This window comes from Zygotorulaspora mrakii, chromosome 1, assembly GCF_013402915.1.
Source record: "Zygotorulaspora mrakii chromosome 1, complete sequence".
Classification (NCBI taxonomy): Eukaryota; Fungi; Ascomycota; class Saccharomycetes; order Saccharomycetales; family Saccharomycetaceae; genus Zygotorulaspora; species Zygotorulaspora mrakii.
The window spans coordinates 1339888-1366703 of NC_050719.1; the positions used below are offsets into that span (position 1 = coordinate 1339888).

The following is a 26816-nucleotide window of genomic DNA, read 5'->3' on the forward strand; positions in this document are numbered from 1 at the left end:
GATTGGCATTATTTAATTCTAAATAGAAATCTCCTCGGTTTCTAATCCACACTCTATGCATCTTCTTCTCAGCACTGGATAACCATTTTCGCTCTTTCCTCCCTCGATAGGAGCACTGAAATTATGGATGTGGGTTTTTCCGTGTTTTCTTTCTTTTAGTTTTGTTGTATACTCTTGAGCTCTTGTTTTCATTCTCATCTTGAGCATTTCCTTCTCATACTTTTTCTCACGTCTTTGAGTCTTGCCAGATTCACGTCTCTGCCATTCTTCGTCAAGGCCTTTCTCCCCACCCCATTTTTCAAATGCAAACTTTTCAATTTCACACCTAACAAATAGCTGCATTCTAGCAAAAGTACCTGAATGTGGATTCGGTTTTTCTAGCTTATGAAACAATTCTGGGTCAGCCAGCTCAGGATCTGTTAGAAAATAATCTTCTTTACATTCAGTCTTTGTCAGAAGTGAGTATTTTTCTGGATGTTCCTTAGCGCACGATTTACAAACTTGTAATTTGAAGATATCATGCAGTATGGGATCCATCTCAATATTTATGTTGCACTCAATACATTTCGGCGCTTCAGATATGTGCTCGGGAGGTGGTGCATTCTCGTATACATATTTTCGTTCCCTCTGCTCTCTTTTCCAATCTTCTAACGTCTTCTGTTTCTTAGACCCCATGAATTCTTCCTCGCCATTCTCATAACCAGATGATCTATCTTCCGGATTAATGTATCCACCGTTAAGATTCCTCATTGTAGAGAAATCGTACTCAATGTAATCCTTTGTTCTTATTGAGGGTCGTATTGTCTCAAGAGGCCGTCTCTGAGAGTCTTCTCTTTTTTGTGAACCATTTGCAGCATTATCTATCTCCGTACCTGAAACCTTTGGGCTTTCTCGATTACTCTCAGCATGTGTTATATCGATTGTCTTAGATTTTGTAGACGACTCTGAAGCGCTTTCGGGGAGTTTTTCACTGGCAACTGGCTGCCCAAGTGCATTTCTCTTCTCAAGCTTATGTATTTGTTCATCTTTCAAAATCCCTCTTTGCTTCAGCCTTTCCAGAGCTCGCTTTCGATTAGCTTCCTAGTAGCACAACAGAACTTGTTGAGATTAGTATACTATCCAAAAACATGCAGCTAATCAACAAACTAAATACATACTAGTCTGGCACTCTGTTCTGGTGTCATTTTTGTGTCCACTTTCATTTTTCAGTGTTACGACTAGTCTTCGAATCACTTTTTAGTTTTTCTCATTATTATATTAAGTCCCTATAAGCCATTATTACATTTAAATAAAATATACAGAGAGTAGTCATTTGAAGATATTAGAATATTGTTTTATTAGCAATGTCACCACCCCTCCATGGTGTAGTCGTGTTCTATACTCGGTGTAACACTCGTTATGAATTTTAAGAAAACGACTAGATATTGATCAACACGCAATGAGTCATCAAAATCGTTTTGCAGATCTTCCCAGTCGTCATTATGCTGGCTTTGCACTTGCTCTTGTTCCTTTCTTCTTCTCCGCTTGACAATGCGCACCTTATCTAGCAATATTTTCATAACGTTGGCGTGTTTACAGGGATGGATGGATACCGAAAGTGTTGAGCTTTTATAAAAAGGTAATTTCTCAATTGTGGCAGTCTTTGTTCTATAATCCGGAGCAATATCCTCAAACATTTGATTTGGTGTCAATGGAGCACCACTGCCGCTGAATCCAACGATGTACATCTTGGGTACTCGATACGACGTAGAGTACGTTATATATAAATCATAATATCTTTCACCTTCTTTCACAGGAAGGTCTACAGTGTCGTCGTTATCGCCTTCAATCTCCATCTCTTTCATCATCTCATCAATATCATTTATTTCTGCACTCGTGGAATCAAAGCCTGCCTCCTTTGTCGAGCTGAGGCCTTCTCCTTCGAGCAACCATCCTTCATCGGTAGAATTCTTATCGTTGTAGTCATCAAAAAACTCCGACTCCTTGGCTTGTGAAAGGGCTCCTATAATACCTTGGGCTCTCTCACCGCAGGGAACTTTTCGACTAACCAGAAATTGTTTATCCTTAGGCAAAAATTCTTTGTACACAATATCGTTGCTTGTCTCATTCCATGACCATGTTGGAAACATGTGGCAAAGATAGTCTCCTGCCTCTACAAACTCTTCTGGAGTGACCTGACCCGTCGAGAGGAATGTAGATTTATGGCTTACTGGTGTTAGATACTCTCTCCAACTGCTAAGAGTGGATCTTAACATGGTTTACGTCCTTTATCTTCCAACTGCTTTGTTCGCATGCTTCATGTAATCTATCGTACATGTACCTCTTTTGCGGAACCGTTTTGCGCATTTTAAAAGAACTGGAAACAACATAAAAGTAATAAGTTTGAGAACAGAGACGCGTTCCTAATCGAGGCTGTTTAAAGTATCTAAGCTTCCAAAGCTAGGCAGAAATTGATATTTGATCCATGACTGGTAACAGTAGAAAGGGAGACTCGGGAGCAAACGAGACTGCTCAACCCACTGGTAAGCACGACTTAATTGAAGTCAATGGATCATATGATAGTAATGACGAGGCTAATTCCTCAACCGTAAGTAATCGTTATCAGCATCGTCGACAAATTCGTAGTAGGAGTCGTCAGCATAGCAGAGGAAGTATGATGAATGGTAAAGAACATAGTGATGACTTGAAGAGGAAAGGTAGTAAAAAATCCCGGGAAAAATCATTGAAGGAGTCACGTCGGTTCATTTTTTCATTGGGTACCATCTTAGGTATTATAATTGCATGTTATTTTGGAGCATCTCATGTTCACAAAAATAACAAAGAACTATTTGACAGCATGGTGAATTTCGAATCTGTACGAGATTATCTCGATGATTGGAAGGATGTACTGCCACAAAGTGTCAGTGGTTTCATTACGGATATGCAATTGGGATATTCGTCTGATACTGCTTTAAAAGATCTAACTGAGAGTTTTGCGGTGGGTAGACAGTTGAGAGAGGAGCTGAATATCACTGCTAAGCACCCTGTCGTTATGGTGCCCGGTGTCATTTCAACAGGAATTGAAAGTTGGGGAGTTGTTGGAGATGATGAATGCGACAGTGAACCACATTTTAGAAAGAGACTATGGGGGTCATTTTACATGTTAAGAACAATGGTCCTGGATAAGGTCTGTTGGTTGAAGCACATAATGCTAGATCCTGAAACCGGGTTGGACCCTCTCCATTTCAGATTACGAGCAGCACAGGGGTTTGAAGCTGCAGATTTTTTTATGGCTGGATATTGGATTTGGAACAAAGTCATTCAAAATTTAGGAGCTATAGATTATGATCCTGATAAAATGTCAACTGCCGCATATGACTGGAGATTGGCATATTTGGATCTAGAAAGACGTGATAGATATTTTTCAAAATTAAAACAACAGATTGAATTGATTCACGAATTAAGTGGTGAAAAAGTTGTACTTATCGGTCACTCAATGGGATCTCAAATCGTCTTTTATTTCCTAAAATGGGCGGAAGCAAAAGGTGAATTGTATGGCAACGGTGGACCAAATTGGGTCCAAATACACATCGATTCATTTGTTAATGTGGCAGGGACCTTACTAGGTGCGCCAAAGGCTGTACCGGCATTGATAAGCGGTGAAATGAAAGACACGATACAACTAAATGCATTAGCTATGTATGGATTGGAAAAATTTTTCAGTCGTAAGGAAAGGTTAGACATGATCCAAACGTGGGGTGGTATACCTTCAATGGTACCAAAAGGTGGAAACTTAATATGGGGCGATATGGCATTTTCAGCAGAGGATGCATTACACAACAACACAGCATCATTTGGTAATTTTATAAGACTTGAGAAAAAAGCTAATGATTCTCTATTACAAAACAATTTGACTATGGAAGGCTCTATTGATGTTATGCTTGACTTGTCGCCAAGATGGTTACAAGAACGTATTAGTGCACAATACAGCTTCGGTTATGCAAAGACGCCAAAGGAGCTAACAAAAAATGACAAGCATCATTCCCATTGGTCAAATCCCTTGGAGGTACCACTGCCAAATGCTCCGGATATGAAGATCTACTGCATATACGGTATTAATAATCCAACGGAAAGAGCTTACGTCTACAAAGAACAAACAGGCAATTCATCGCTCAATATGACAATTGACTACGACAGTGTGCAACCAGTCTTTTTCACCGACGGTGACGGCACCGTCCCCCTCATTACACACTCCATGTGTCACAAATGGGCACAAGGCAAATCCCCTTATAATCCCGGAGGGTCCAATGTCACTATTGTTGAAATTAAACATCAGCCAGACAGATTTGATATAAGAGGAGGAGCGAAGAGCGCGGAACATGTGGATATCCTCGGCAGTGCCGAATTGAACGAGTACATTCTCAAGGTCGCAAGCGGTCATGGAGATCTCATAGAGACAAGGTTACTCTCAAACCTCTCCCAATGGGTGAATGAAATGGCATTTCCCATGTGAGTGCTTTTCGTACTCACGCACATGCACAGTCGAGTCAAACGGAGATAGAATGCAGCATTAGTGTAGTGAAATATGCCAGTCGATGATAAGCGAAATATCTGATTTCAAGCTCATTGTGACACAAATCGATGATATTTCAAACCATCTTGATTCAATGTATCGGAGTGGTGTCTTTTATATAGGTCCATTATGAACTAACTAGTTAACCTGCAATAAACTTGAATTTTATTAACCAAGAGTAGTAAAAGTAATCGGATCTTTTAGAAGAAGCGGCTCTACTTGGCTACTGCGTGACCCAAAACGCCAACTAGCAATTCTCGAAGTTTTGCAATTTATCACATACAATGCGGAAGAGCTGCGACTTTGATCGACGCTTTAAGTTGGACATTCTTTCTCGAAAATGGAAAGGCACATTCATTTCTGCGTCTTCTGGATATGCTCTTTGTTTTCCTTCACTTTCTCTAATACGCGAAGAGGTATTTCTCGCGTCTTGACTCAAACGGGCAAACACCAAAATCGATGGCAAAACAAACAAACGATATAGAAATGGATGAAATAAAACTCGAAGATCGAGTCTGGTTTCAAGCGTTTGAGCATTATTTTTAAACAAGTGGAATTGTTCAATACTCAATCTGTAAGACGGTCTGTTGGCGATTAGATAGGCGAATTTAGATTGTATTCATCAGGTTGGGCGTCTTATGTATTTGCAGGAAGTAGTGACGATTACGATGAATAGACCAAGAATGCCATTGCGTGAGTTATCAAGCTCCAGAATAAATAAAATTGGGAACACGCATGCTAAGGCAAAGAAAGCAGGCTGTGCAACAGCGCTACCGTCTATTAAATCGCTGATAGACTGTACAACGACAGTCAGTGCATCCGTCACTGTGCCTAAAGCCATTGAACCACAGGAAAAGCTGTCACGAGAAGAGCTCAACGAAATTGCAAAGAAACTCAGGGTTCGGTTGCAATTTGCATATTTCAAGCTGAAGAACAATCAGACAGGAGTGAAATTCAGAGAACTACAAAGACAGAAGCAAAGGGAAGCAGAAGTACCTGTAAGTCACAGCATCAAGAGAAGGAAACTGCTAGTAAATCATGGTAACTTAAAGACACCGGCGAGATCAAGACTACATGAGAAAGCGCTGGGAAAAACAGATACGGCCAATACAAGTGTGGATAGCAGCATTCTCGATGAGAAAAGCTCTCAGAACTTTCTCAAATTCTATCACAATACTACGCCGCTTGGAAAATCATCATTGACTTCACAACAGTGTCAAAAACAAGATACTCCAATGAGCGTTAAAGCTGCAAAGTCATTATTACATCTGTTTACCAGCAGCCAACAGTAGTAATTCTATAGAATAGACCTGTATAATATAGCATTCAAGCATTACAAACAGATTTACGATGATCGTACTACCGAAAAAATGTTTTTCGAGCTGAACATTGTTTCAGTTATCGTGGTTTAGCCCATGTCGTATAGCTAAACGACAAGCTTCGAGATAACTGAAAAAAAAAAAAAGTATATAAATATTTGAGACGTTAGTGTAGTCTAACCATACAAATCTCGAGTATAAGAGTCAATTGAAAGGCGTTCAGTATCCGTACCAAATCTGAATTGAATATGAAGTGTTGGGTATCTGCATTGCTCTTTTTTGGAGTCGCGTACTATGTCATGAATGCGTTGTTCACCACATGGTTGCCAAAGAACTATATCTTTGATAAAGACGTCCTGAATGGTCTTGTAAATGAGACCTTGGCAAAGCACAACAGCACTTCTGATGATTTTAATTTAGAGGCTATGTTTAAAGACTTGAGAGATGCAATGGCGGACCATTACGGTGATGAATACGTCAATGAGTATCGTAGAGAAGACTGGGTGTTCAACAATGCCGGTGGTGCTATGGGCCAAATGATTATCTTGCATGCATCCATCTCTGAGTATGTGATCATATTTGGTACACCAGTGGGCACTGAAGGTCATACTGGCGTTCATTTCGCCGATGACTATTTCACTATCTTGAGTGGTGCACAATATGCAGCCGTGCCATGGTCACCAGTTAGAGAAGTTTATTTGCCGGGCCAAACGCATCACCTGCCAAAGGGTGAAGTTAAACAATACGGTATGCCTCCGGAATCCTTTGCACTTGAACTGGCGCAGGGTTGGATCCCTTGCATGTTGCCTTTCGGATTCTTGGATACGTTCTCAAGTACCATAGACTTGCAAACGTTATGGAAAACTGTTTATCTCACTGGTAAAGACATGATCAAGAATCTTGTCAATGGCAAATTCTGAGCAGTCCCAGCACTACCTTAATCTTTTCCCTTATGTAAATCACTAAATCGATATACATAGATATTTTTATTTTGAATATTCGTACACTGAACAAATTGATTGCTCGGAAGGTGCGAGAATAAAATAACAGCCAATTTAGATAAGACCTTTGCAGAGCATTGTTAATTTTTATCCCACCAGCTGGAACTTATAGGTTTGGAGAGTACACAATGTCTCTAAACAACGAAGGCTTACGGGAGGTGCACGCCATACTGGTGCCCCCAGCAAGTGTTAACAGCAGCAGCCAAACGCAAACAATAACAGAAGGGGAAGAGAAAGAAGTACTGGAGAATTCTCAGGATCAAGTACCACAAGTAAAAGAAACAGAACCACTGCTGAATGCTCCTTCCAAACCATCCAATTCCTCTGTTTCGACAACAAGTAATGCGGAATTCATTCCGCACCTGTTCTACGCATTGCATCAGATACGAAAGGACCCTAATAATTCGGCAAATCATCTAGACACGGCTACTGGGTTTATAAGACACAGACTCAAGGTTTGCAAATCTCTTATTGAGAAAAGTGAGGATTGCAAGAGACTTCTAAGTAATTCGACAGAAGAGTGGCATGGGTATCTCAGGAACCGTGAAAAAGAGCTTCAAGTGAAACGTGATGTCCTTCGCGCTCTGGCTGGAAAACTGGAAGCTATCAAGGATGCCAATGGACCGGATAGCTTAGTACATTGACCTTCCAATTCACCTCATTTACGTATATATAGCTCTCTTATTACATAGCCTGCATCACAAATAACGAGTGCGAAATAAAATTTTTCAATATTGAAAAAAATTTGAGGACCTGCAGTGTAAAGTTGAAATAAGCAAAAGAGGAGAAAGTGGTAACCTTCTGTGGTCTATTGGTATAGGACTTGTAATCTTTGTTAATTGGTATCTGCAAAAAATAGTTATAATGGCGACTCCTGTAACGCTAACCGATTTCAGTAAGATCCCTTCTATGCCGGGAGTTACACCAATGACACCGGATCAATCGAAAGGTGGGTTTTGGTCTTCAAACCCTTTATCCAGTTTCTTCTTTGAGACCTATAAAACCGTGGCCTCTCACAGACAATCGCTAGCACTAGTCAACCCTGGTACTGTAGAGAATTTAAATAAAGAAGTTTCTCGTGATGTTTTTTTATCACAGTATTTTTTCACTGGTCTAAGAGCTGATTTGAATAAGGCTTTTTCATTGAATCCAGCATTCCAAACGTCTCATACTTTCTCCATTGGTTCGAATGCATTGCCAAACTATGCATTCTCAGCTTTATTTGCTGACGATAACTTGTTCGTGCAAGGTAATCTGGATAACGAGTTTTCTCTATCTGGTAGAGTAAACTATGGATGGAATAAGAATAACATTTCCAAAGTCAACTTACAACTTGCTAAAGGCCAACCTGCTATGTGTCAACTAGAACAAGATTATCAGGGTTCAGATTATTCTATAAACCTAAAATCATTAAATCCATCCGTAAGTCCAGAAGGTCTTTTTAACGGTGTTGCCGTCGGGTCTTTATTGCAAAGTATTACACCGCAATTGTCACTTGGTTTGGAAGTGTTATACTCCAGAGGACAAGGATCTGGAGCAGCAGATGCTGGCGTATCTTATTTGACTCGTTATGTCTCAAAGAAGCAAGATTGGATTTTTTCGGGTCAAATGCAAGCTAATGGTGCATTGATTGCTTCTTTTTGGAGAAAAGTGACTCCAAGTGTTGAAGCGGGTATTGAAACCACTTTACAAGCCGGTATGGTACCAATTACTGATCCTGTTGTGGGAACTCCAATTGGCATTCAACCTGTTGTAGAAGGTTCAACAACTATTGGTGCTAAATATGAGTATAGGCAATCTGTTTATCGTGGTTCAATCGATTCTACAGGTAAAGTCGCATGCTTTTTGGAAAGAAAAATTCTACCAACTTTATCAGTTTTATTCTGTGGTGAAATTGACCACTTTAAGCAAGAAAGTAAATTGGGTTGCGGTTTACAATTTGAAACTGCAGGTAATGAAGAATTGTTAATGATGCAACAAGGTTTGGATGTTAATGGTAACCCATTACAGCTCCCACCTCAAGTGTAAAAAAATTATTATTTGAGAAAGAAATCAAAAGGGATGTCATGATATAGCTGTATATAGTGTTAATAGATTGATTTCTATTTTTTTAATCTGAATCTCTGCTAATGAGGCTAGCTAAGAAATTAAAAAAAGAATGAACCAGCCATTCTTTTTTTCCCATTGGCCTGCTATTAAGCACTTATCCATTGTTGATCTCTATTGAAAATGAAGAAAATCTTTTTGAGATTATATCCGTCCGTTCGTTTGAGAAATTACTTACTGCTTGATAGGAGCTGAATCTTCTCGAAGATGGTGCCGATCCATGATACCAATCATGACTTCTTTGCGATGATGATGGTTTAAAGTTTTGTATAGCCCTTTTGAATGCTTCGTTAATGCTATCATCCGAATCCGCCTTGCCGGTAGAGTGTATTGCAGCTTCTTTTCTGGATCGAAGAGAACCGGTATTATCCTCTACCAGCAGGTAACTGAGATCATCATCTTCATCTTCATTGATCTTTTTTTCTTGAATATCACCTCTAAGTAATGAATTTTGACTAGCAAGTGAGTCATTTGATATTTCCCCTTGGTTTTTAGTATTCCTACATTCTCTATCCAAAGAGTCAAACTTTTGTTCCTGTGTGGTGAATATACATATCTTGGAAATAACGGATTCAAATTCTTTAATCGCGTCAGAAGTAGCTTTGGGATCTTTGCAAGAAAGGAACTCAATTTCCCAATATCGCTCTGGATTATAAAATGAGATAAGAAATTTCTGCCCACAGTGCTCTAACTTGCTAACCTGAAGACGTGGCAATATGGGATGAACGACAGTATCCTTACGGCCCAACGACAAATAATTCATTTCCTGCGTCTTCTGGTTAGGATTCAGATTGGGCGTAGAAATCTGATAAACTTCCAATGCACCACTGGCTATTAAAGCTGTCGGTTTCAATTTGACACTACTTCGGCTCTGTAGACTGGCATCACTTGTAGTCTCACCACTTTTCAAAGTCATCGTGCTTGAAGAAGATTCCGAACCTCTTCTCGTTCCTGACTCTACTGAGCAGCTCATGGCTCTAACTTTTTCGTACTTGAACAGTGAAACTCTTTGGGCTGACAGCCTCTGTTTAGACCTTACACTTGCATGCCCCATAGGTAAACCGTTTCGTACTTTCGACATGCGAGGTGTCTCTGCAGCTGTTCTTGAATCCACATTTTTCTTATGATTTGATGACCCTTTAAATTTGAGGGAGTCTTTCAAGGACCTCAAGGCAAAGCTTTGTTTCTTCTTGGGGCTATTTTGCAATTGTGTGTTTGATGAAGATTGTGATGGGACATGGAGACGCGATTCTGAGGCATTAGACGTCGTTGTCTGGGATTCTGAGCGTCTTGTTGCGGTAGTGCTCATATTTGAAATGAGTCCCTAGAGCAAGCCAAACCGTGCTTCACTATTTCACGTGCTAATATTCTAAGCTATAGCTTGATCATTCATTATTTACCATTTTTCAGGGTTCCTTGTTGTGTAAAGCGCACTGCTGTCGGGTAATCGCTGTTTTTTGTCGCTGGTAGTGAAAAGTAAATATTAGAGAAACTACAAAATTTAATCAATCCTGAGGACAATAAACTGATTCTATCATTGTTTCTCATCTATCACATATTTCAGTGTACGTAAAAATTTGAAGTTTCAGTTACATAAGGCAAAGTATTAGTTAAAAGAAATAAAAAATTGTAATTTGATACCATCGCCACTGCAGAAAAGCTAAACAAATAGCGAAAATGATATCTCTAGATTTCTGTCTCACATATTTTTTCCTGGTCATTGTAGAACTTCTTCAAGTTTTAGATATTTAAACAACGACATTTATCGTAACATGCCGCTTTTAGAAGAGTTTTTCGTTAATAACTTAATCATTGGACAATCTTTCTGCCAACCAAATGATCAGCAATAGCTCTTGTACCTTCCCAATGAATTATCTTTGGCATTCTTTTTGCTACATCTGCTTCAAAATCGTATAGCTGTCTAATAGATGTGAAAACGATATGAGAACCTTTGACACCTAAAACAGCCGCTGTTGATTCAATTTCTTTATCCTCTGGGTTGAACTCTTCATCGTCTGCACGAGCTTCACGAATTATTTCCTGTTTGGTTTCGATGAAACCTACAGCCTTGATTGCTAATCTTGTTGCTCTAGTCCTGTCAATTGGGGATGGCAAACCACCTTGTTGGACATGACCTGGAATAGCAGATTTGGCATCAAATCTACCCTCAGCTTCTGCAGTCATTACTTTTGCCAAGTTCTCAGCACTTAAAGCCTTCGAAGCATTTGTACTCTTTAGAATCAATTTACCGAATCTTCCCCTACCTTCAGATCTCTCAAATGCTTCTGCAAGTGTTTCAATATCTTGAGATAATTGATCCAATGAAATACCTTCTTCTGGAACGTAAGAAGCTTGGGCACCAACAGCTAGTGATGTACAAGTAGCTAAGAAACCGGAGTTACCACCTTGGACATCGACGACAAAAGCTCTCCCTCTAGTAGACGAAGCGGACTGCTTGATGACATCACAGTATTCCATCAAGGCGTTAAGAGCTGTGTCAGAACCTAGGGAATACTCACTACCGGGAACGTTGTTGGATAAAGTTGCAGGAATCAAAACCATAGGAATTCTGAATGCAGCATAACTATCTCTAGCCTTTTCCAATTGATGTAAGGAAACGAAAGCCTCAAAACCACCAACAATGATTAGACCATCAAATTGATACTTTTGGAAGTAGTATGCGATCATACCAAGATCAGCTTCTTCAGGAGTTGCTCTGTTGGTACCGATTTCAGAACCACCAAGACTTTGCCACCCAAGCATACTTTTCCAGTCCAATGAACGAACACTTTCATGTCTAGCTAAACCGGTCCAACCGTTATAAATAGCATAAGGTTTGTGACCCTGAGACATACAATAGGTGGCCATAGAGTAAACAGCTGAGTTGATACCACCTGCTGGTGCACCGACATTTACAATAGCAATTTTTAATCTTTTGTCCGATGGTAATTTTGGTTCATTATGATCAGCTGAGTTAATTGCCATGAAGTTATTCAAATGTTCGATAAATTCCGTATCTCTCAACGACATCGCCTTCTTGAAATCTTTGGAGTGAATGGCTTCTGCAACAGATTTGGTTAATCTAACAGAGTCAACTAAAGATTTACGAGTAATTTTATTTTCGTTAATGGCAATTAATGGTGATGGAGTGTCTGGTGTGGTATCCAAAACTGCATTAACAGCTTCAACACCTTGTAATGAAGCTAAGATACGATCATAGGCAACAGCTGTACCACCTCTTTGAACATGTCCTAACGTAGTAATTCTGGTGTCCAAACCTAACTTTTCAACTAAGACTTTGTGAACATCAGCGGGTGAAATTGGAGTTAAATCATTAGAAATGGCACCCTCAGCAACAATAACAATTGTTGTTCTCTTACCTCTCTTTCTATGTTTTGAAACAATGTCACACATTTGTTCTTGCCATTCACGGGAAGAAGATGGCTTCTCGGGAATTAAGATATAGTCAGCAGATGTTGCAATACCTGCTAATAGTGCTAACCAACCACAATTTCTACCCATAACTTCAACAACGAAAGCTCTTGAATGAGAATTTGCAGTTGCTTCAACGTAATCGATAGCCTTACAGATTCTATCCAAGGCTGAGTAGGCACCAATAGTAGCATCTGTTGTCGACATATCATTATCGATAGAACCAACAGTACCACAAATATTCAAATGTTGATATCTTGTGTGTTGCTCTTTAGTGATTCTATTGTTTTTCAATAACTCCGCAATCAATGATGGCCACTCGGCTCTGAATAAATCTGCACCAGTCAAAGAACCATCACCACCACAAACGATTAAAGCATCAACACCAGCTTCGATCAAATGCTGGGCACCCAACAATCTACCGTCACGTTCTTTGAACTCCATACAGCGCGCAGTACCAATATTGGTACCACCTTCGCTAGACCATCCACGAACGTCTTCCCAACTGTATTCTTTGATATATTCTGGACCACCATGGACTAGACCGGAATAACCTTCCATAACAACAAAGGCACGACAGCCTTTGAAAATTGCAGAACGAACAATGGCTCTGACATTTGAATTCATACCGGGTGCATCACCACCAGAAGTCATCACAGCAATAGCTTTCCTGCCATGTTTTGACTGTTTTGGTAACGATGGATAATTGTTACTGGTCTTGACACACGAACTGAGGTCTGTATATGATTGCGCCTTCGAGGCAATAGCTGATGGCATTTTCTCTTCCAATACTGGTGGGTGAGTTGGCATAGTGCTAACTGCATTCTTGGTAGAAGTGACACCAACAACATTGCCCAAAGGATCTAATGTGTACAGTTGCATTGGGAAGAGATAACTTGGGTAAGCCTGGCGTGGTGCATCGATATGATCCAGAGTTTGTTTGTTGAACTGAATGTCCGCAGTGTTGAACACTAACGATTCACTCACTAGAACTCTCCAGTCCTTGTTTCCACTTTTACTTTTCAGCTCTTCATAACGTGCTTCAGCCTTTCTTTGTTTGATCTCGTCAACTTCCAAATCTAATTTGACAGATATGCTACTGTTGTATAGAAACGTCGAGTTAGAAGAATACGATTGTCTCTCCAACTGTAAGAACGTGCAATAAAAATCAACTGTCTTGTCAAACGTTTCCTTCGAATGAGCGGTTAGAGTACAATACGATGTACCATTTACCAACGGGATATTAACAGTCATATCGTTACTAACCTATTAGATTTTCCTTTAAATTATAAATGGTTGCTCCTATTATCCTAATATATCTCAATTTGTAGAATTAAATTAAAAAACAACAACCATCCACAATTTCTTCTTTATAATAGTGAACTAAAATCAGAAAAACTGTGAGCGCTGGTCGGATTTTTCTAAACTTGAATCTTACTGACAAACCGGAGGCACGATAAACACTATGTAATTATTTATTAACAGCTTCCTCCTTCACAATATCAATCACCGAAAAGTAAGAGTGTGATTTAGACAAAAAAGAGACCATTTAATCAAAAAAAAAAAAAAAGGACCACCATCATCATCACAAAACACCATATCTATCACATCAAGAGACCAAATTACAGACTCTATTCGTTTGTACCAAAAATGAGCGAGATACGACAGCTATTATGATTCGTTTCTAGTATGGATAGAGAGATTAAAATGCGTCGTACGGTGCTAAAGATTCCACGGCGTCCTGGCGTCCTGTAATATACGTCGATTATAGAGGCTGTTTTTAGTGGAAGCTGAGGGATCATTTAAGAAGGGGCTCCTCAATTTTTTGTGGAAGCCGTTGTTTTTCTGGAGTCCCCGGGGATTCCAGAAAAACAAAGATCATGTAGAAGAGGTTGCATGTGGAAGCCTCACAGTCATGTGAAAGTCACGTGCCAATAACTGCTTGAAATCACGTGTACCAGACGGATAATAATTTGTAAGTGGCTGCTTGGTGATCGGCCCGTTTACGAAGAGGGCTTAAGCTATGTAGAAAAGATGTTGCAAAGATCCATGGAGGTTTATTGTGGTGGATTATTTTCAAGTGTAGTCGTATCTTTTCTCGTTTTTTTACGTTTTAGTTAGTGAGAATGCCTGAAAAAATAATTTGTGTCACTAAATGTAAAAGTAAATAAAAAAAATATTAATGTGTATAAATATGGCATACATGATACTGACTTAGCGCAGGTTGGTTTCAAAGGGTTAAGTCTGCTGGAACAATCTCAATTGAATATCCGTCAGGGTCTTGAATAAAGGCCAGATTTTTCATCTTCCCTCCGTTAAATTTGACCCCCCATTCAATTTCATCGCCATACTTTTGTTCTATCTCGTGGCACATAGTTGCCGGGTCCTTGCAGCTGATGCATATGTGACCATAACCCTGCGGCTTGTCGTTACCATTGTGGTACTTGAACGCTGGATCGGATTCGGTGCCCCAGTTGTGGGTAAGTTCGAGTAACCCTTCCGTTGACCGGGAGTTTTCTCCCTTGTTTATGCCGTATCCAAGAAAGTACAAGGTGAATTTTGCATTTTCATGAACACTGGATTTTATCAACTTCATGCCAAGAACGTTTTGATAGAATGCCAAGGACTTTTCGGCATCCTTGACACGCATCATGGTGTGATTGAATTTTTTATTTTCTTTGTTATCAGGAACAGGTTCTTCTTCTTTCAAGTACTGAATTAGTTCGATCCAGTATCCATCAGGATCAAAAACAAACGCAATGTCTTTTTGCCTACCATCGACCAATCTTTTCTTGAACGCCGCACCTTCGGACTCCAGTCTCTTGCATGTCTCTTCTATGTTTGGCACAGAAAAGCAAATGTGACCAAATCCGCGATGGGGTTCTTCATTACCATTGTTGACCTTGAAATCAGCATCGTTTTCTGTTCCCCAATTGTGAGTCAATTCAAGCACACCATTCATTGCAAAAACAGCATTACCGCCTTGTGAGTTTGTTGGGACCACCTTGTTCGGGAAGCTTAAAAATAACAAGCTGAATTTCATATCAGGAAAGTCTTTCTTTTCTAGCAAATTCATCCCAAAATGCTTTTTGTAGAAAGCAACGCTGACTTTTGGATCTTTGACCCGCAGACATGTATGATTTAGCGTCAACGTTGCATTATTGCAAGCGGAGTTAATAATCTTGGGATAGTGCTGACCGCTTTTTGACATTGCTCTAATTTGAAGTAGTGGCTTGAGTAAGTTCAGTTCTCGTAATACTCTTGGTATCATACACTACAGTGTCAGTAGTGGTTTTTACCTTGTATATGTATGTTTTCTCACGAGATTCTGCTGTATTCGCTTTCTCATAAAGAGTCCGGAAATAAAGGGCCTCTTTTTCAGAGGTTTTGCTCTGGAAAAAAAACGATGCCTTGACATCCAGTTGATATATAAACTATAATCTATAAGGAAACTCCAGTTGGGTAGGAGTTGAGCTGACAGGGCCGCCGTAAAGTACTGCATGTTCTATAAGAGTTGCATTACCTCGAATTGAATACTTGCGGCACCATTTCTTGGAGCCAAGACTCATTTGTTACCGGCATGCAGTCTTTTATAAACTCTTTTGAAGTTAGCAGAAGTTGTTGATAAAGAACGTATCTGCTTGGCTTTTTGGCCTCTTCCCGAGTTTGTTGAAACACAACACTAGACGGGTGGATGAATACGTTTAGACCGCCACTCTTTTTTAGGCCTGTTGTGTGATAACCAGATGTGCCCAATTGAGCAACATTCATCGGGAAGCCGCTAATAAAGCTTTTTGCTATTCTTGATTCTGGGTTTACTATTGAGCCATTTGCATTTTCCGTTGCAGCTGCATTTAATGCTGTAAAGCCCAATCTCTCACAGCACCTCCACAATTGGTCTCTTATATTCTTCACTCTTCTTAATGTCTTATATTGAACCTTGTGATCTTGACACCATAGCCTCGAGTAATTTGTGTTTGCCCATTCTTCATACACCCTGAGGTAAAGCATATGGTCACTTGAAACTTTGCCCGCGATGGAGTTACTAGTAGTAGCTTTTCTCTGGCCAGCGAATAATGAGGTCGCCTCTAGTAGCATGGAAACGATTGTTAAGCACTCCTCCAGAACACCGGCACATAGATGATGCGATGCACTTGTGTGCAGTACTTTGGCAAATTCCGGTTCACACGGGAATGCGCACATTATTCTTCCTAACCTGGTGATGATGCCTTTGCTGTTCAATGCACCCAGCACATAGAGCTGTTCTAAGGATTTGCTCAGTGACGAGACTGATGGCTTGTCCAACATGGGGAATTTCAAGAGATCAGTTATCCCTAGTGACAGTAACAGTAGCACAGTGTTTGATAGATTTGCCCTGATTATTTCTGGTTTTGGCATCAATTCCAATTCATTGTAATAAGACCATTTGGTAAAGAGTCTATAACATTTTCCTGGTCCAACACGACCAGCTCTGCCTGCCCTTTGATCGACCGAGGCCCGCGAACATGCTACAGTCTCTAATTGTGACATGCCAGTTGTTGGCACAAACGAGTTTTCTTTTACAAAACCAGGATCAACGACATACTTTATACCATCAATAGTTAGCGATGTCTCCGCAATATTTGTAGCTAAGACAATCTTTCTGCACCCTGGGGGGGTTGGTATGAAAATTTTCTCCTGTTCTTCCTGGGGAAGATTTGCGTAGATGGGGGTAATTATCATTGGCTTTATACCGGAACCTAATTTTTCTGCTATTATCTCGATCTTTTCTCTTGCAGTTTCAATTTCGTCCTGACCAGTTAAAAACACAAGAATATCACCTGGTACTTTTTCTTTAGTGTGTATTTGAAAGATTGTGCTGATCGCAGCTTGCAGATAATTTGCCTCTGGTTGTAATGTATAATGTATATCGACTGGAAATCTTCTTCCTGGAATATTGAATATTGGACAATTGTAAAAAAATTTAGAGAACTTGGTAGAGTTCATAGTTGCTGATGAGATAATAAGCTTCAGATCCTTTCGATGTAGTAGTATATCCTTCAATAGTCCTAAAAGTATATCGGTTGCCAAAGTACGTTCATGAGCCTCATCTATCATGATGCAAGAGTATTTGAGAAGTTCTGGGTCTGCTAAAAATTCTCGGAGCAGCATACCATCCGTCATGTATTTCAAAATTGTCTTTTGAGGGTGTGTTTTGTCATCAAAACGAATAGAATAACCGACTTCTTTACCTAGAACGACATCCATTTCTTCTGCGACTCTAGCAGAAACTGCTGTTGCTGCGACTCTACGTGGTTGAGTCACCGCAATTTGAAACTTGCCATTTTTGGTATAACCGTCTTCAAAAAGAAACTGCGGAAGTTGTGTTGTCTTACCAGAGCCTGTCTCACTAACGACTATCAGTATTTGGTTTTCTCGGATGGCATCTAAAAGGTCTTTTCTATACTTGTATACCGGTAGTAATTTCCTCATTTCCTGAATAGTACTAACACGCTTTTGCTCGGCTTCTAGCCTAGTCAAAAGCTCATTCTCATAAGCTGCATCTTTCTCTGGCAGCACATCATCAGTTTCGTCCGTGAAATCCACTCCAGCCTCATCATCAAAGACAAACTCGTATTCCTCGGATCCAGGGACATGAATATCTTCCCCAGTATCTTGCGGCCCCTTCAGTGCTTTCCTCAGTTGTGTTTCTTCCCACTCCTGCTGTCTATTGGCATTGGTGTTTTTAGTATAGTCATCTCTTTTGTTTAGAAGCTCTCTCTTGCGATTAATATCAATATTACCATCATCATTAAGATAATCATCTTGCAAAGAAAACCCTCTGGTAGCAAGAGACTTTCGCTGTCGTACTAGATCCATGAGATCCCTTTTGAGTGTAATGTTGTCACGCTCTCTTTGAGTGAGATTATCCCAGCCATATTGCTTCACATCATTTTCCAGATAGTGCAACTCTTTACTCAACAGTTCAAGTTGCTGTTCTTCCTTCTCTGTAAGATACCTTTGTCGAGCGAGAACTCGAAGTTGCTGCATGGGCTGTTCTTCATGGACTGTTCCATCTTCATTTATAGTCTTTTGGTCAAAAACCTGTTGTTTATAATCCTCTTTACTCCTCGATTCCTCTAGAGATGCGGCTTCGTAGCTCCTTTTAACTCTTCTCTTACCCTTACCATGAATAGAGCTAACATCAGGGGTTCTCTTAGAATCATCAGCCATAATTTGCTCTTTTGCAATATTCATTATGTAATATCGTTTGAAGCTCATCGGACATTGAAAAATGTTTCCTTATCATGATATTAACGCTAGTTGTGAAAAAAAATGAAAACATTGAGATAGCGAATCTTGGCACTGGACCTTTCCAGGATTCCAATTCAACATATCATGCCGCAGGTCAATCATAGGATAACACCATCTGATACGCCAAGTGGTTCTTTCTATGGGACTTCAGAGGAGGGATCAAAGATTCAGCTCAACAAAGAGAACGTTATCATTGAGAATAACAGAGCGAAATACCTGCCCCCATGGACAACGCCGTACATAATAGGTGTGGCAGGTCCATCGGGATCAGGAAAAACCAGTGTTGCTGCCAAAATTGTTTCATCGATCAATGTTCCATGGACAGTCTTGGTATCTTTGGATAATTTCTACAAACCATTGGCACCAGAAGAAAGACTTCAAGCCTTTAAGAATGAGTACGATTTTGATCACCCTTCTGCAATTGACCTTGATCTGGCGTATGAGTGCATTTTATCTTTGAAAGAGGGTAGAAAAACCACGATTCCAGTTTATAGCTTCATCGAGCATAATCGGGTACCCAACAAAAGCATTAATATTTATGGCGCCAGTGTGATTGTCCTTGAAGGAATTTATGCGTTATATGACAAGAGGCTTTTGGATTTGATGGATTTGAAGATATTTGTTGACGCAGATTCTGACGTTTGTTTGGCGAGAAGACTATCCAGAGATATTATACACAGAGGAAGAGATTTACAAGGCTGCATTCAACAATGGCAGAAATTTGTGAAACCAAATGCTGATAAGTACTTGAGTCCGACAATGCAGAATTCAAATGCAATTGTTCCTTCTTTAACGGATAATGGTGTCGCAGTTGACGTAATAATAAATCATATCAAATTGAAATTGCAGTCAAAATCAGAGGATCATTTGAAGGAATTGATCAGGTTAGGTTCAGCAAGCACAATGCCACTTGGCGATTATAAGTCAGTTCATGAATTGGATGCAACAAATCAGGTCCTGTCCATTAATACAATGTTGCTTGATAAAAAGTTAAAAAGAGATGATTTTGTCTTCTACTTTGACAGATTAGCTTCAATTATATTAACAAAAGCCTTGGATGATATTCCAATTTTTGAAAAACGTGACATAGTGACACCAAATGGTGTCACCGTCACAGACTCTGCTGCATGCAACTTTGAACAAATCGCTGCTGTCAACCTTATTAGATCCGGTGATTGTTTCGTCCATTCATTAAAAAATACGGTTCCAAATATTTCATTAGGAAAATTGTTGATACAATCTGATTCTCAGACAGGTGAACCACAATTACATTGTGAATTTTTGCCAAGCGGGATTGAGAAGTACGATAGGGTACTTTTAATGGAAGCCCAAATAATTACAGGCGCCGCAATGATTATGGCAATTCAAGTGCTATTAGATCACGCAGTGTCGCTGAAAAAAATTAAAGTTGTTGTATATCTGGCAACTGAGCTTGGTATCAGAAGAATTATTAATGCTTTCCATGATCGTGTGGAGATTTTTGTAGGCACAATTATAACAAGGAAGGGAATTGCTCATTCTAATTGGGCAAAAACTAGATTTGTCGACGCTAAATATTTTGGTTGCAAATGAATGCGTCTGAATGAACGAAATAGAAAAATTGTGTAAGTGATTTATTATATAAATAAGTTCTATTAATTGTTATAGAGAAGAAAAACACGCGATCGAAAAAACGGACAAACAAGCGAACAACTAAGATTATTGCTCAAGTTTCAAAGGCTTAAATTAGAATCCAATCATTTTCATTAGTCCATATCCTACTGTTACGATAATGAAATAGGTAATTACACTTGCTGGGACACCTCTTGTAATGAACGTACCAACAGTGAGATATCTATCACCAACCTCATCAATCATAGAAATAGCTGTTACATTGGGGAAACCAGAAGTTGGAAGTCCCATCGCACCGGAGCACAATAAAGCAGCTACCATGATCAGCAGTCTGGAATGATTTCCCGAAGGTAAATTTGCGCCAATTTCACTCATCAGTGGCACAATGATCATTGCAGCTACGGTGTGAGAAACAAAAGTAGCCATAGTTAGAATTACGACACCAAAGATAAGGACAATAATGAAAATTGGCTTATCTTCCATATTTTCTTTTATAATTGATGCCATTGTAGACAATAAACCGGAAGAAGTAACTGCTTTACCTAAAGTTGTACCACCCATTGCAAGAATAACTATGGTCCACATAAAATTGTTGAAATCATCAGAAGTCAATAATCCTGTGCCGAAAAATATTAGAATTGGAATGATTGATATTATACCCATCTCTCCAAATATTCCTGATAATTTATTGGATAAACACCAAAGAACAATAGTAGCTGCCGAGACAATAGAAACGAACCATTGTTTCAGAGTGAATGGATCTCTTATTGGATGTAATTTCAATAACTTTAACGAGGGTTCTAATGGGAACGTAAGAAGTAATAAAATCCAAATGCCAAGGATACATAGAACGCAAACGGGTATGGAAACGATGAACCATTCGATCCAAGAAGGTTGCGGTTCCATTAAGCCAATTGAAAAAATATTCTGTGGTGATGCAATTGGCGAAGCCATACCACCAATGTTTGAAGCTAAAGCAATACCTAAGATCAGTTGTTTTGCATAAACACTATTTCTTGGTAAAGTCCTCAATAATGGTTGAATGATTGAATAACATAGAACAGGGGCTGCAACGTTTGAAACCCACATTGAAACAAATAGAGCAACACCCATATTTGTTAAAAGAATGACCTTTGGATTTGTGCCAGCAGATGACAAGATATAAGTTGATAAAACTTTAGCAATATTAAATTTTGATAAAGCTGCAGCTAAAGTAAAACCACCTAATAATAACATGATAACACTTGACCACATTGTTGATAAAATGAATTGCGAAGACTGTATTGGATCCATTGGCTTATTTGTTGAAGGATTATTCAAAACCGGTAAAATGACAATTAGCAATGGGACAAATAATGAAGTAACAAATAATGGAATTGTTTCAGTAGCCCAAAGTAAGGATGCATAAATTAAAATAGCAAAACAGTTTTTTTGTAAAATATCATTAAAGGGTGATTTCTTCAGAAAAATTGCAAAAATTAAGGTAATTAATGAGAATTTAACAAATAATGATGAGTTCAGTACAATTCTCAGGAAATCCAATGGTGATAAATGCAAAAAATCATGAATGGTTTCCGGTATTTTTATCGATTTTACTGACGAATCTGAATGGATAGTAACGTTACCGTTTTGATCAATTTCTTTCACATGAATTTTCTTCGAGAGATTCTTGTTGTCAGTTTTGACATTTTGTGACTTTCTCTCAAGATTAATCATGTCTTTCCAAACCGTGTTTCTCTCCCAGACAACATGGTCTCTCAAATGCGATGACAGCTGAGTTTCAGCGAAATTAATATCCAGAACGCTGTTATCATCATGCGGGAAATTATCCTGCGATAACCTCGCATAGGTGACAATTGTCTCCGCTAAGCAGTTTTGGATTTTTTGGATCGTTTCCTTGTTGAAAACATGAGACTTTTTCTCCATGGCATTCAGATAGTCATTTTTAATGTTTGTGTCAAGGGATTTGTCAAATTTTTTGCAAATTTTTGAAAAACCTGTGCGATTCAATTCTATGAAACTCTTCAATTCCGAAAGCTGCGTGTAGATGGCAACCAGTCTTTTCTTCAAAGTGATTTTTCTCTCAAAAACAGGCGAAATGTAGTGGGAGTTCCACGTATTATTCGTCGTCCTTGACTGCGAGTGATAAATACCGTGGCCCGATTCATTGGTGTGGTCCGGCGCAGATTCTATCGATCTGCCAGATAAATTGGAGTCGATGTCGTCATCTATCTCGTTATCGCTGTGGCCTTCTAGCCGTGCCTCCAGCGAATCGTTCGACAATCTGCGGTCTCTATTCCGTATTTGCGAGGGCACGGCATCGCTTATACTGTGCACTCTGTTGTTCAGCAAGTCCTGCTCAAACTCCAAGACGTCGTCCTTCAACTCGTTGTAGTTCGCAATGAGCCCAGTTTCCTGGCTCTTGAAAAATTTGTCGATCTTTTTCAGTTCCACATCCAGCGCAACCAGAAACTTGGACACGTACACATCCGAGGTCGCCAACCCGCTGAGCAGCGGTTGCGTCTCAGACCCAGATCCGTGCTCGCCGCCACCACCCTGTTCGACATCTGCGTGGCTCGCTGGCCGCGAATACAGCTTATCTCTTTGCAAAGCATAGATGAGTTTCTTCAGATGCGAATAGGCAATGTACTTGGACGACCACTCCGGCACTGCATTGAACTGCAAGGAATGCGAAAACTTCATCACTGACTAAGCTAACGCGTCACCCACTATCCACTGCCAACTGCACTCCACTCTCTCCAGACACTACCCACACACTAGTCCCCAAAATCTACCTTCCCATACCGCATCCAACCCTATAGATCCAGGTCGCCATCTCTCACGTCATGTCATGCCCGAGCCCACAAGAAAAAAATCATCTGGAAATCGCGCTGCACGGCCCGCGCTGCACGTGCTGCCCCAGTGTTCCCAAATGTTTCCCAAGCGCTTCTACCGCCAGTCTGTTTCTCTTCCGAGTGTCCGCGCGCCTGGGATCCTGCCCAACGCGCCGAAAAAGCAGTCAGCAGCGTCCGCGCACTAAATCGCGCAGCCCGCGCCGTGTGAGATGACCACCCACTGGCCTTGCGTTTCGGCCGGCCGCCATTCTCGCGCCCGCCCCACTTGCTAAAAATACCTTGGCGGCTAACCCGCACCAGCGGGGTCTCGTTCCCTGTGCCCCCGCCGCGCCCCGCGAATCGCAAATCACCCAGAATGCCTGTACAAAGCGGGGCTCGCGTCTATTGCCCTGGCAGCAAAAACTGCATAGCAAAGCGAACCGTCGGCGGTGCCCGCTCGCGCCCAGCAGTCTGAACCGTATAAACGGTGTGCATGGTGTGCATGGTGTGCATGGTCCAAACGGCGTAGATGGCGTAAACGGTGGTGGTGGCCCCTCGTACCACATGAGCACCCGCTGGACAACTGCTCCCCGGGACTCGGCCAAAGTGATCTCCGGTTTTGTAATTCTCCCCTCATTGTCTCGGATCCGTGGGATGCCACATTCTTGCACAGAACCATAAGGATAATGGTCAGCATTCAGGGCAGACGCAGGAACCAAAGCTAATGCAGACAGGATGGGCTGTGACGGGAGGTGACGAGATGTGACAGGATGTGACATGATAGGGCCGGATCAGGGTCGGATGGTGGTTGTAGTCGGTGGCAGGGTGGGTGCAGGGACAGGGGTCGAATACTTAAAAAGAGGATTGATCGATCGATGGCGATGAGGTTCTGGTCGCAGTCGCAATCATGGTTGCAGTTGCGGTGTGCGTGCTTCAAGTAGACCAGGAATTATCATGACAGACTCGGTAGAATGGCCGTTGAACAGACCGGTGTCGGCTCATCTAACGATCCACTACAGGGATGGGCCCAACGCGGACCGCGACGGGGCCCAGGATGGCAGCGACGGCGAAGCTGAGAGGAAGGTGGTCAGAACGGTGCTCAACATAGATACGGAGCCGATGCATGGCGATGCGGTGTCGCCTTTGGCGACTCCGCACTCGTCTCGGAGGTCCTCCGGGGGATCGGGCTGCTCACCTTCGCCCTCACACGCGAGATCGGTGTCGCAGTCGCAGGCGACTGCCAATCAGTATGGGCCTTGTGGGTTTCGTCCGGACTTCGGCAACAACCACTACGTAGCAAGACGTTTCAGCGCGCCCGATATGCCGCCCCAGTTTGCTAGTTCGATATCCGCAACACCTTTTGTCAGAAGTTCCTCGTACAAGGATGCGCTGGCTACAAGAGCGGATGCAAGCGATGCGGCCGAGGCGGCCGAGGCGGATCATGATACCCATGATCCCAACCAGAGATACCACCCAAGACGGAACTCAATTGCAGTCAAGTTTCGCAAGGCGTCATACAGGAAGGCGTGATCGCGCAGTGCGACGCAGGCAGATGCCTGGGAAAAAACGGTCCGGTCAACTCTCCCAAGATTCACATATATATACGCATATATACACATATGTTCATGTCATTACGCTCTCGTTGTAGCAACTATCTAAAAGATCGTTCAACGCATTTGAGTTTGAATTTGCATTTGAAGTAGCGTTCATTCGTCTGTTTTGGATCTGCGATGCAGTGGGCGACCGCTGCTGTTGCTGCTCGCACGTTATTACGAGCCAGTTGCACTCGCCAATTTTTTTAGTTAGTTTTATAAGCAGCGTGTTTTGAACCTTATTCATAAACATTTCGTGTTTCCACGATGATATGATCCACTCGGTGAGGTCCATTTTTCCAATCCTTACACTCGATTCTTCGTTGTCGTTCTTGGAGAAGTTTGCTCCGCTTAGAGTCGCTGTATTACCACATCCCAACGCCAATGTACCGGGGTCTGCCATGCCGCCGTTATTGCAGGTTTCAAGCACTTTTAACAAATCGTCAAATGAACTTTGCTCTTTGGCAAATTGTAGCCATGTTGCAACAGCGTATTGATCATCGTTATAACCTCGCGGATTTTGGGTCCCAATATTATGTATTCCATCTGCATTGAATCCACTGTCAAACGTTGTGATATATCTATTTGATGATTCCGAAAAGAATGTCATTATAACTTTCAGTGTTTCCTCTTCAAAATTACTCAAAAAAACGTTTTCGATTTTTGAAAATGATGTACCAGAACAGTAATATCTTTGCTTTGCCGTGGCTGCTCTATATATTAATGATGTAAAATCATTACCATTACTGTAATCAAACGGTATTGTCAATGTCAATGCCTTTGACGATCTTGCAACATATGGTTTGGGTGGATAACTCTCGATCTGAAATATGTCAAGTAAATAAAAATCTTTCAATTTTCCTTCATGGCTTAGCGATCTTAAATATCCAACAAATAATCTCTGCAGAGCATTTCCACGTTGATGGTAAGATTTGATGACCGGCGGTAACGTTTCATTATCATCATTCTTTTTCGTATAAGTCTCTCTTTGAAAACATGTTGGTCCTGCGGTATAAATCAAGTCCAATTGAACTGTTTTGTCTATCATCAGTTTATTTTTTTGCAAAAGGATGCAAAGTATAAATTCCAAAAATGCAAATGTACAAAATGTATAATCCTTGTCAGGTAAAAATTTGGATAGTCTAAAATGGAAAGACTCCAATGGGAAGTTATTTGAACTCTCCCATTTTATGAATTTTCTATATGAGTCCCATGGCACAATACCTCTTGGAAACATATTCCATATAATTCTCAAAGCCATGGCAATCTTGTTGATATTCTCTTTGAAACAGCTATGAACTTGTTGTAATAGTTCTTCTCCCTTCAAAGAACATCCATCATAAGGGAAAAAAGTCTTCAGCGAATTTTTTACTTCAGTAACTTCGGATTGAGAAAAGTGGTGTAAATTTGGTTTAAAAACTTGTAGCAATTCTTTACTATCACGCTTCTGTGAGCTCAAGTCTCTGAAGTAATTCGCCAGGATCTGTACTACAAGTCTGCAGGAAGTTGGATTAATACCATTTGTCTTTTCAAAAATATTGAACTCTCCAGGTTCATTCGCTTTATCAATAAAATATGCCTTCGAATCGAAAACGTAATACTTTGTGTCCGTGGACGAGCTGTTACCGCTGAATCCTGATTCATTGGAGCCTAATAATGGACTGGAGATTGGCGTTTCCACTCTTATAGGTCTCGAAACATGTTTATGATGATTGCCTGCATTCTTGCCCGATTCAATCGGTACTGAAAATGAACGTGATCCTCCGCTTCCTCTACCAGATTTCTCATGTTTGTCATTTTGCTTCTTCACGGTTCTACTATTTGTCTTCATCAGTTTCTCCAGACCATATCCCACGCTGCTACTTCTCATTCCACTGCCTCCAGTGTTGCTGTTGCGAAGCTTTTCTCTGATGCCTCTAAACATTATGTATTGACAGATCTGATACTTTCGTGTGTGCCTCTTTAGCTTACCTGTAGGGCTATACTCGAATACGGGAAACAGTTGTTCCACATTATCAGGTGGCCTTATATATGAAGAATTGATTTATTATCCGAGTATTTCCACGCATTGTTTG

General features: G+C 40.7%; 16 protein-coding genes across 16 annotated transcripts; 7 read left to right on the forward strand and 9 right to left on the reverse strand.

Moving 5' to 3' along the window:
* Positions 1–18: 18 nt before the first annotated feature.
* RAD14 (DNA repair protein RAD14) lies at positions 19–1184 on the reverse strand (the record flags this gene model as incomplete). Its single annotated transcript, XM_037286586.1, has 2 exons — positions 19–1080; positions 1158–1184. 2 exons carry the CDS (start codon positions 1182–1184, stop codon positions 19–21), a joined length of 1089 nt encoding a protein of 362 aa, XP_037142481.1.
* A 162-nt stretch (positions 1185–1346) lies between these two features.
* Positions 1347–2255, reverse strand: ATG3 (Atg3p; the record flags this gene model as incomplete). The annotated part of the gene is made up of 1 exon (XM_037286587.1): positions 1347–2255. The coding sequence occupies one exon, from the start codon at positions 2253–2255 to the stop codon at positions 1347–1349; it is 909 nt and encodes a 302-aa protein (XP_037142482.1).
* Positions 2256–2464: 209 nt separating this feature from the next.
* On the forward strand, positions 2465–4492 carry LRO1 (phospholipid:diacylglycerol acyltransferase; the record flags this gene model as incomplete). Its single annotated transcript, XM_037286588.1, has 1 exon — positions 2465–4492. One exon carries the CDS (start codon positions 2465–2467, stop codon positions 4490–4492), a length of 2028 nt encoding a protein of 675 aa, XP_037142483.1.
* Positions 4493–5190: 698 nt separating this feature from the next.
* NRM1 (Nrm1p) lies at positions 5191–5844 on the forward strand (the record flags this gene model as incomplete). The annotated part of the gene is made up of 1 exon (XM_037286589.1): positions 5191–5844. The coding sequence occupies one exon, from the start codon at positions 5191–5193 to the stop codon at positions 5842–5844; it is 654 nt and encodes a 217-aa protein (XP_037142484.1).
* Positions 5845–6119: 275 nt separating this feature from the next.
* Positions 6120–6791, forward strand: ERG2 (C-8 sterol isomerase ERG2; the record flags this gene model as incomplete). The annotated part of the gene is made up of 1 exon (XM_037286590.1): positions 6120–6791. The coding sequence occupies one exon, from the start codon at positions 6120–6122 to the stop codon at positions 6789–6791; it is 672 nt and encodes a 223-aa protein (XP_037142485.1).
* A 209-nt stretch (positions 6792–7000) lies between these two features.
* Positions 7001–7516, forward strand: CSE2 (Cse2p; the record flags this gene model as incomplete). The annotated part of the gene is made up of 1 exon (XM_037286591.1): positions 7001–7516. The coding sequence occupies one exon, from the start codon at positions 7001–7003 to the stop codon at positions 7514–7516; it is 516 nt and encodes a 171-aa protein (XP_037142486.1).
* A 220-nt stretch (positions 7517–7736) lies between these two features.
* On the forward strand, positions 7737–8900 carry TOM40 (TOM complex pore protein TOM40; the record flags this gene model as incomplete). The annotated part of the gene is made up of 1 exon (XM_037286592.1): positions 7737–8900. The coding sequence occupies one exon, from the start codon at positions 7737–7739 to the stop codon at positions 8898–8900; it is 1164 nt and encodes a 387-aa protein (XP_037142487.1).
* A 175-nt stretch (positions 8901–9075) lies between these two features.
* INP1 (Inp1p) lies at positions 9076–10287 on the reverse strand (the record flags this gene model as incomplete). The annotated part of the gene is made up of 1 exon (XM_037286593.1): positions 9076–10287. One exon carries the CDS (start codon positions 10285–10287, stop codon positions 9076–9078), a length of 1212 nt encoding a protein of 403 aa, XP_037142488.1.
* Positions 10288–10787: 500 nt separating this feature from the next.
* Positions 10788–13664, reverse strand: PFK2 (6-phosphofructokinase subunit beta; the record flags this gene model as incomplete). The annotated part of the gene is made up of 1 exon (XM_037286594.1): positions 10788–13664. One exon carries the CDS (start codon positions 13662–13664, stop codon positions 10788–10790), a length of 2877 nt encoding a protein of 958 aa, XP_037142489.1.
* Positions 13665–14640: 976 nt separating this feature from the next.
* On the reverse strand, positions 14641–15681 carry GLO1 (lactoylglutathione lyase GLO1; the record flags this gene model as incomplete). The annotated part of the gene is made up of 1 exon (XM_037286595.1): positions 14641–15681. The coding sequence occupies one exon, from the start codon at positions 15679–15681 to the stop codon at positions 14641–14643; it is 1041 nt and encodes a 346-aa protein (XP_037142490.1).
* A 248-nt stretch (positions 15682–15929) lies between these two features.
* Positions 15930–18671, reverse strand: PRP2 (DEAH-box RNA-dependent ATPase PRP2; the record flags this gene model as incomplete). The annotated part of the gene is made up of 1 exon (XM_037286596.1): positions 15930–18671. One exon carries the CDS (start codon positions 18669–18671, stop codon positions 15930–15932), a length of 2742 nt encoding a protein of 913 aa, XP_037142491.1.
* A 117-nt stretch (positions 18672–18788) lies between these two features.
* URK1 (uridine kinase URK1) lies at positions 18789–20276 on the forward strand (the record flags this gene model as incomplete). Its single annotated transcript, XM_037286597.1, has 1 exon — positions 18789–20276. The coding sequence occupies one exon, from the start codon at positions 18789–18791 to the stop codon at positions 20274–20276; it is 1488 nt and encodes a 495-aa protein (XP_037142492.1).
* Positions 20277–20429: 153 nt separating this feature from the next.
* On the reverse strand, positions 20430–23018 carry PHO91 (Pho91p; the record flags this gene model as incomplete). Its single annotated transcript, XM_037286598.1, has 1 exon — positions 20430–23018. One exon carries the CDS (start codon positions 23016–23018, stop codon positions 20430–20432), a length of 2589 nt encoding a protein of 862 aa, XP_037142493.1.
* Positions 23019–23334: 316 nt separating this feature from the next.
* HG535_0A07080 (uncharacterized protein) lies at positions 23335–23928 on the reverse strand (the record flags this gene model as incomplete). Its single annotated transcript, XM_037286599.1, has 1 exon — positions 23335–23928. One exon carries the CDS (start codon positions 23926–23928, stop codon positions 23335–23337), a length of 594 nt encoding a protein of 197 aa, XP_037142494.1.
* Positions 23929–24103: 175 nt separating this feature from the next.
* HG535_0A07090 (uncharacterized protein) lies at positions 24104–24679 on the forward strand (the record flags this gene model as incomplete). The annotated part of the gene is made up of 1 exon (XM_037286600.1): positions 24104–24679. One exon carries the CDS (start codon positions 24104–24106, stop codon positions 24677–24679), a length of 576 nt encoding a protein of 191 aa, XP_037142495.1.
* A 93-nt stretch (positions 24680–24772) lies between these two features.
* Positions 24773–26665, reverse strand: HG535_0A07100 (uncharacterized protein; the record flags this gene model as incomplete). Its single annotated transcript, XM_037286601.1, has 1 exon — positions 24773–26665. One exon carries the CDS (start codon positions 26663–26665, stop codon positions 24773–24775), a length of 1893 nt encoding a protein of 630 aa, XP_037142496.1.
* Positions 26666–26816: the final 151 nt, after the last annotated feature.